This window comes from Sinocyclocheilus anshuiensis, unplaced genomic scaffold (assembly GCF_001515605.1).
Source record: "Sinocyclocheilus anshuiensis isolate Anshui unplaced genomic scaffold, SAMN03320099.WGS_v1.1 scaffold7, whole genome shotgun sequence".
NCBI classification, from domain to species: Eukaryota; Metazoa; Chordata; class Actinopteri; order Cypriniformes; family Cyprinidae; genus Sinocyclocheilus; species Sinocyclocheilus anshuiensis.
In genome coordinates, this window is record NW_015549582.1 from 724,350 (window position 1) to 733,779 (window position 9,430).

Genomic DNA, 9,430 nt, shown 5'->3' on the forward strand with positions numbered 1-9,430 from the left:
GAGTCCCCATAAACCATAAAAACAAACCTGTGTGTGTGTGTGTGTGTGTGTGTGTGTGTGTGTATATATATATATATATATATATATAGCATATGGAATTATGGAATTATCAGTAACTAAAATGTATCAAAAATATATATGTAAACATTTTTACAATAGTAACAGTAAATTTTCTAGCCATTTTTATTTTAAAAACAAACATGTCTGAAAATATTTTTTATGGCTTTTGCAACAAACAGAACAAAATGAAATTCATCATTCAATGATAACCAGTCAGAGAAATGTTCAATGAATAGTGATATAAATTTAAATATGTTCCTCATATAAAGCTACTATATACAGTTAGGTCCATATATATTTGGACACTGACACAATTTTTATTTTAGTTGTCGACCAAAACATATTCAAGTTACAGTTATAAAATGAATATGGGCTTAAAGTGTACACTCTGAGCTTTAATTTGAGGGTATTCATCAAAATTGGAGGAAATGTTAAGGAATTACAGCTCTTTAATATGCACCTTCCCCCTTTTTCAAGGGACCATAAGTAATTGGACAATTGACTCAAAAGCTGTTTCATGGACAGATGTGGGCTATTCTTTAATTATTTCTATATCAATTAAGCAGGTAAAAGATCTGGAGTTGATTCTAAAAGTGTGCATTGACCCAAAAGCTGTTTCATGGACAGGTGTGGGCTATTCCTTCATTATTTCTACATCAGTTAAGCAAGTAAAAGTTCTGGAATTGATTCTAAGTGTGCCATTTGCATTTGGAAGCTGTTGCTGTGAACCCATATCATGCGATCAAAGGAGCTCTCCATGCAAGTGAAACAGACAATTGTTAGGCTTCAAAAACAAAACAAATCCATCGGAGAGATAGCAGGAACATTAGGAGGGGCCAAATCAACAGTTTGGTACTTTCTGAGAAAAAAAAGAACGCACTGGTGAGCTCAGCAACATAAAAAGGCCTGGACTTCCAACAGTACAATTTTTTTTGTCCCTTATGCTCCCCAATGCTGCATTTATTGACAGTTGTGGATGATAGGAGGATCCTCTTCATGGTAAAGAAAAACCCATTCACAACATCCAGCCAAGTGAAGAACACTCTCCAGGAGGTAGGCGTGTCACTTTCAAGGTCTACAATCAAGAGAAGACTTCACGAGAGCAAATACTGAGGGTTCACCACAAGGTGCAAACCATTCATAAGCCTCAAGAATGGAAAGGCCAGATTAGACTTTGCCAAAAAAAAAAAAACATCTAAAAAAGCCAGACCACTTCTGTAAAAGCATTCTTTGGATGGATGAAATTAATATCAACCTGTACCAGAATGACGAGAAGAAAAAAAGTATGGAGAAGGCTTGGAACAGCTCATGATCCAAAGCATACAACATCATCGGTGAAACATGGTGGAGGCAGTGTGATGGCATGGGCATGCATGGCTTCCAGTGGCACTGGGTTACTGGTGTTTATTGATGACGTGACAGAAGACAGAAGCAGCCGGATGAATTCTGAAGTGTATAGGGATATACTGTCTGCCCAGATTCAGCCAAATGCAGCAAAGTTGAGTGGATGGTGATTCATAGTACAAATGGACAATGACCCAAAACATAAAGCAAAAGCAACCCAGGAGTTTTTGAAGGTAAGAAAGTGGAATATTATGCAATGGCCAAGTCAGTCTCCTGATCTCAACCTGATTAAGCATGCATTTCACTTTCTGAAGACAAAACTAAAGGCAGAAATACCCACAAACAGGCAACAACTGAAGTCAGCTGCAGTAAAGGCCTGGTAAAGCATCACAAAGGAGGAAACCCAGTCTTTGGTCATGTCCATTAGTTCCAGACTTAAGGCAGTCATTGCCTGCAAAGGATTCTCAACAAAAAATTAAAATTGAACATTTTTAGATTTATTTGTCCAATTACATCTGAGCCCCTGAAAATGGGGGGAATGTGTATAAAAATTTTACTTAAGTGGGTCCCTCTAAATGGACCACTGAATCACTGGCTCACTCGATTCATTCAAAAACTGATTCATTCAAGGAACGAAGCACTGTATTGCTATGCACTGTAACTGTTGTATAAAATTAATAGTACTGTACTGATGTTCAGAAAAGTACATTGCTTGTGCAATGAATATAAAAACATAACTCATACATGGGTATTTTTTTCTTTGATTGATTAAATTATAAGGGCATTCTAACTGCATTCTAATAGGCTTCATAGCGCAGTGAATGCTTTTGATTTTGGACCCTCAAGACGTGTTTTTGTTTGTTTTTTGCAAAGTCAGTGACTCGATAATGTCAGCTCTGCTATCGTCTCTCAGTCCCTCACAGTCACACATACAGCACAATAACATATGTCAGGGGAATGTCTTAAAATTCTAATCAAGGAAAAATCATACCTTTTAAAAATTTAAAATGAAAAATTTTTTTAAGATTATATTTATTTGTCCAATTACATTTGAGTCCCTGAAAATTGGGGGACTGTGTATAAAAATGGTTTTAATTCCTAAGCATTTTATGTTATATTTTTGTTCAACCCCTTGAATTAAAGCTTAAAGTCTGCACTTCAGTTTCATCTTCATTGTTTCATTTTAATTCTATTCTGGTGGCATACATAGCCAAGATTATAAAAATTGTGTCAGTGTCCAAATATGTATGGACCTAACTGTATCACTCCAGAAGACTTATTGACTACTTTAATGTTGGGGCTTTTTTCTTTTTGTCATTTTGGAGCTTGACATCCTTAGTTTTCATTCACTTTCATTATACTGAAAAAATGACCAGGATAATCTTCAAAAATTCCTTTTTTTGTGTTTTTACAAAAGAAAGAAAGGGCTTGAAATGGCATGAGGGTGAGTGAATATTGACAGAATCTTTGGGAGAACTCTTCCTTTATAACACGAAAAGGTGCTAAGCTTCAGTCCAGCAGTCTGCACTCAGCTTCAGAAGTTGTGGATGGCTAAAATCAAAGATGAAGAGCTCTTTTAAGATTCAACGTGCAATTTGACTTTCAGCCTGATGACTGGCTAAATGTCAGCTCTCAAACGTCCATGACAGAAAGACTTTCGTCTGTCATCAGCAGGAGATTGCAAAGCTTTCTCTCACTTTTGCCCTCTTGTTCTATCAAGATTATTTAAAACAGTATAAAATACACACAAATAACTGTTGTGATTCAAAAGGCTTCCAAAGTCTGATAAAATGAGTGAATGAGAACATAACATACATAAACAGCTCTGACTCATTCTACACTGAAGAATCTACACAATCAGTCACACACATCCGTGACAGCTAATAGTAATGTTTGCTCCTGATCAAAACAAAAGTGTGTTTTGTAATTAAAAACAGCAGGGATCGATGATGTGAAATGTTGGAGTGAAGACTGAGAGGAGATTTATCTGCGAGAGAAATGGCACAATAGTGCAGCATTATTCACTCTGAATAACATTTGCCTCTTCTGCTGCTGTGGGGGGCAATTCATCAGCCCTAATAAGAGCCTCCAATTTGTCTTCCGCTCTTTGTTTGAATCAGTTTGATGAAAGCTGGATAAACACTATTAGCATGAACATGAAAACAGAGTATAAATACGAAACAGTAATGTGTAACATAGCTGTGTGCACACAAGAGATACTATACAACGAATTATCCAAAACTACTGTCAGATAATCATCATCCACACATCAATGTTGGTGTGCACATTAGGTTTAGCACATAGCTTATATATCAATACACACACTATATATATATATATATATATATATATATAAACGCAAAATGTAGGTTTGAATGTTCAAAGAATAGTACGCATTACATTCTTTCTAAGCATGTTATATAGAAAAAATACAGTTTTCTATATTGAATTTGGACACTTTCAGTGGGGTCCAAAAGTCTGAGAAAACCTGATTCCAAAATCTCATTTAAACCTGGAAATAAACACTATTTTATGATTTTGAACATTTTAAACAATTAAGACTTTTTTTGTTTATTATTTTTAGGTCATTAATCAAATAAGTAAATTAGTGACATTGATGTGACATTTACAGCAGTTTTGATTGTTTTTTAACATTTTTTTTATTAAAAAAATTATTAATTCTTTTTATTTTAAACAAAGATTTTTCCCTACACTGAAAAAATAGTTTAAGATTTACTTTGAAGCAAATTTTACTTAAACAAATAAAGAAATAATTAATATTTTGCATTATTTCTTAGTAAATTTGTGACAATTAATGACATTGACAGCGTTTTTTTATTTTAAAAATAATTTTTTTAATAATTTACTTTTTAAAAATAAAAGATTGCTAGTAAATTTACCTGAAAATAAACACAATTTTAGGATTTTGAACATATTAAAACATTTTAAACAATTAAAAAAATTATATTCTGCATTAGTAATAAATTTGTGACACTGATGTGACATTTACAGCATTTTTTATTTTTTTAAATACATTATCTAAATGTATTTTTTTTTTAATTCCCCTTTTAGCTAAAAAAAATAAATAAATATCTACAGTGAAAAACTATTTTTACTCGGAAATCATTTCAAAAATAATTACAAAGAAATTGCAAGTAACACACTGAATTAAACATGCAATTTTGAAGTAGAAAGACTGAAATAGGATTTTCTTATTTACCTACAACTAGAGTGTATATCAAATTGCAAGTTGCCAGCTGTTTGACATGACATGTTTTAACATGGAGTGAGAGACAATGTATACCTATATCAGATGGGCTTTACTGCTAGACACTTTCATTGTCCAAAACCTCATGTAGGATGATCTCTGTCAAACATTAATCGCCGGCATTACTAAACTGCCTGTACATAGAGACAGATGACAAAACACAGTTCTCATATATGGGTCAAGTACTGGCTTGCAACAACAGCTTAAATAAGATTACAGTTCCGCTGGAAGTGTTGAGAGGAAAGGCCGCTTTAAGTCGACCGCTCCAGGGTAAGCCTGGTTGATTCTCTGTGGATTCACAATGCATTATAAAGCTGTTTGTAAGTGTCCTAAACAGTGATTGTATGGGACAACAAAGACGACATAAACAGATGACATGGGAAATTATCCAAGGGTAAAGGGCATTTTAGTAAGGACAGTGTTTACATGGAAAAGGCCCTGATGACATGTAAAGTAATGCCATCCACTGTCTACTGCTCAGACAGAAATTAAACTAACATCATACCAACAGTTGGCGTAAAAGGCACTTTCCCTAATTATGGTACAGTTTGATCATTTGTAACCCATTATAAGCACGAATCATATGTGATGAAATGAAATCTATGATAAAATTAACCTAACATGAAAAGTAACTAGTTTTAAACACATTAAACATTTGTATTGCCCATTTAAAATAATGATTTTGGCCAGTCCCACCCAAGAGGGACAGTAAGATTTTTTTATTTTGAAAGAAATTAATGCTTTTGTTCAGCAGTGATACATTAAATTGGTCAAAAGTGACAGCAAAGACATTTATAATGTTTCGATTTCAAATAAATGCTGTTCTTTTGATCTTTCTCTTCATCAAAAAATACTGAAAAAAGTATCACAATTTCCATAAAAATATAAAGCAGCATAACTGTTTTCAAAATTGATGATAATAAGAAATGTTTCTTCAGCACCAAATCAGCATATTACATGTGACACTAAAGACTAGAGTAATGATGCTGAAAATTCAGCTTTGTATCATTTTAAAATACATTCAAACTGATTTTTAATTGTAACATTATTATTTCACAATATTACTGTTTTACTTTTTTTTTCCATGATCAAATAAATGCAACCTTGGTGAGCATAAGAGACTTCTTCCAAACACATTAAAACATCTTACCAACCACAAACTTTTGAAAGTTTTTAAAATGGTCACAGTCAAGTAGTAAAATCATCTGCATTTGTCAGGCTCAAGCATTCATCCCTGTTACCACATTAATGTGCCTGAAAAATGCCTTTCATATTTGATCACATGAAAAAATGATCAAATAAATATTTAGTCACCTTATTATAAGGCTATATCTGCCATTTTTTTAATCAGAATTGAGTTATTCACATATTCTTATTCTGTGACAACTTAAATGATGTGATGTTTTGTTTTTTTAAGTTGTTTACATTTTGGGACTGATGTATGAAAGAGACTTCTTAATATCACCAAATGGAACGCAAAAACTTTGAAGCTCAATATCTCGAAACTGCTCAAAATGAAGATAGAACCTTATAATTCCAAGGTGACGATTTGATCCCAAACCAGATCGTCTCTACTGAGTGACAGCTTAATTGAGATGAATAGAATAAATAGAAAATAACACAGCTCATATAATATTAACCTCCTGTGGCTGTGCGATAAACATTTTCTTGAGGTTAAGCATCTGCTTTCACTGACCATTTATTGAAAGATGAAAAAATATTTAAAAAAATTAACACTTACAACCATATTTCCTACCCTTTTTGTGGAAACTGCCCAAAAATGACTTCATTTGTATTAGTAATTTTTCCCCATTTAGTTACTCATTTGCATTACATGTCTAGGTCTTAAAAGATTGAGAAAGAGAGGAGAGGGAAAACGAGAGGAACAGAGAGAGACATCAGAGGGAAACCCTAAGCTGATCCTGCTGTTCAAAACATGATACTTGCCCTAAAAAAAGACTGCGCCAGCACTGATGAAACAAGTAGTCCTTCCCTCTAAAGCAGTCTTCAAAGGAGCAGCTGCCTGTTTCATCAGCATAGCTCAGCAGATGAACAGATTACACACAAAATGATACAAATGGCTGATAAAGACCAGTAATAGAGGCGTTTTAAATAGCAGTAAAAAGTTTTAAACATCACATTTCTACTGTTTCGATTGGATGGTTATCATTAACATTTATACTAATATTTATGTAATCTCTAAAGGTTCGGTTGTATTTATACACAAATATGTGTCGAATGGGAAAATGCCAAAGGTGCAGAAGTCCGTGGGTTCAAAGGGCATTACGTTTATGTGAGAAGGTCAGTTAATGTCAGGTGCACTGAACTGTAAATTCACATTACAGGGTTTTACACGGATTTCAAAGCAACTTAACTAATATGCTTTTACACGTTTTTCTTTTTTTAAAATTCATTCTGTTCAATTAATGGCAAATGCGACCATGATAGCACACATATTGGAAAAATAATAATAGTGGTAATACTTAGCTATAGGTAATAATAGTAATAGTTTCGTCACAGTATTATTAGATAGCAATTCTATGCTCTGCATTCAAGAACAAATGTGGCATCACTGTGCAGTTTTCTTTATCTGTGTTTCAATGAGATGTGATCACTTCTGTATATTTACAGGCTAATGTATATCTGAAATACAGCTGGTAAGTTTATCTAACCAATAAAAATCAGCACGCAATATGAAGCTGCACTTCAAATAATGCATTTAGAGCGAGCTCACACTATGGAAGCAATATCAGTGGAAATAGACTTTATCTCATATCTCAAATCCAGTGTCTAGGGGCGAAAACAAACCATTGTGGTCAAACATCCCTAAGACATTTGAGTATTGATTAGAACTTTTAGTTATATTTATATTTTATAGCTAAAAAAAAAAAAAGTCTTGAATTAAAGACAAATATGACACATCAAGTGTTGACCAAAATGTCTGATATATTTATGTATTATTGCAAAAAAGGCAATTCTGAAAGTATTGACAAATAATCTGTTTATTATTAGTTCATTTGTAAATGACATAAATATAGATAGAATAAATACTGTTATAAATACTGCACCATTGTTTTAGGTAAAATAAATAAAAGAAAAATACAAATGAAGAAATGTAAATATTTCTTCATGTTTACTTCTTTATTTTATATATTTATAAAATAAATAAAATGAGGAATTTCTATATATTTCATTCATTTTTTTCATTCATTTTTATTCAAAGTAAATTGAAATAATAAAAAAAAAATATTTCTTATATATATATATATATATATATAACTATTTACTTGTTTTGCATATTGTGTATAATGTGTAAAGTTGAAATTAACACTGCATTGGAACAGTAAGGGGCATTTCACTAAAACAAATTTCATAAACAAAATTGTAAAAACCCTCATCAAACCTCCTACTCTCCTATAAAACTATAATCAGCATAGTTTACATATATCATAGGACTGTGTATGAATGTATTAATCTTTCCTGGTTGGATGAATTCACCTGCTGTATCACACAGACCTGATGACCTACAGTACTCACTCTATTCACTGCTGCAGAATCAGGAGGACAATAAACAGATGATGCTGCATCTGTAGACTTGACTAATGTGTCTTCTCATACAGGCAAAAAAAAAAAAACTACTGAAGACAGTAGATTCTTGATTAACTTTTTAAAATGTAATAAACTTAATCTACACAACAGACATAAAAGTCCATTACAACTTTGATAATAAAAACATAGCTAGTTAAATAAAAAAATAATATTGCCTAAAGCAATTACTCTGTTTATGTTAAAAACAAATTTTAAACAACCCACATTTGCTCAAAGCACAATCAATAAGCCAAAGCGATTATTATCATTGTTTAATAATTATCTACTTGTTTATATGGATTACATCAGAGCAGGATTTAAGATGTATATACTGAATAGTACATATATGCTAAAATAAATCAATCAATAAATAACTGGCCATTAAGAATAAAACCAAAAGTAGCTGGAGTTGCTCGTGCAAGTTGATAGCATGTTCTTGATCAGCACGCGCTCCCTAAAGCCCTTTTAAATACAGACGCTTCAAAATGACTGAGCACACAGTAACGTCCAGCAGATATTGACTGTACTCACCCCCAGTTTCTTACTCCGAATCCTCACGTAGCCCTGCTTCACTATATCGTTGAAGTTTGAAGCCATCCTAACAGCCTCTCTGTCCTCGTCCCCTGTCACGGCTGCGAGTCCCCTCAGAAGTCAGTACGACATTCAGTCCTCAAACAACCTGCTTCAGTGCCACCGATGCTGCTGCTGCTGCTGCTGCTGCTGCTCGGGCAACCGGCTCGAGCGGATTATTCCACCAGAGAATGGGGAGACAGCGCGCGCGTCAGATGATTTAATTCAGCGAAGAGAGCAGCTTCCTGGAATGCACCATGAGAGGCCAATCAGAGGGGTGGACGCAGACAACTACTCACTTGCTTAAAATAGAATAAAAATGAATGAATGAAATGTATTTATTTATTTATTTAGGGTATTTGGGAATATGTTATTTCACTTTCATACAGGCAAAGGAAATTTCCTTTAGATGTGGATATCAAAAATTAACAGCTGTAGGCCTATATAACCTAATATACTGACAAAAATAAAAATAATTCTTTAAATTTCCTACTGATGATTATTATCATGATCAATCCTCCTTCTAAAATCCTAAAATATATATATTATATTATATATATATAAAATATATATATTCTTTTGTTTCTGTGTATTTAATTG

At 33.1% G+C, this 9,430-nt stretch overlaps 1 protein-coding gene across 1 annotated transcript in view; it reads right to left on the minus strand.

Annotated features, from left to right (window-relative positions):
* The window catches only part of dok6 (docking protein 6), a 77,172-nt gene extending 68,096 nt beyond the window's left edge, over positions 1 to 9,076 (minus strand). Inside the window, exon 1 of the mRNA XM_016446036.1 lies at positions 8,792 to 9,076. Within this exon, the coding sequence (XP_016301522.1) occupies positions 8,792 to 8,857 (66 nt within the window). The 5' untranslated portion in view covers positions 8,858 to 9,076. The remainder of the gene's footprint in view (positions 1 to 8,791) is intronic.
* Positions 9,077 to 9,430: the final 354 nt, after the last annotated feature.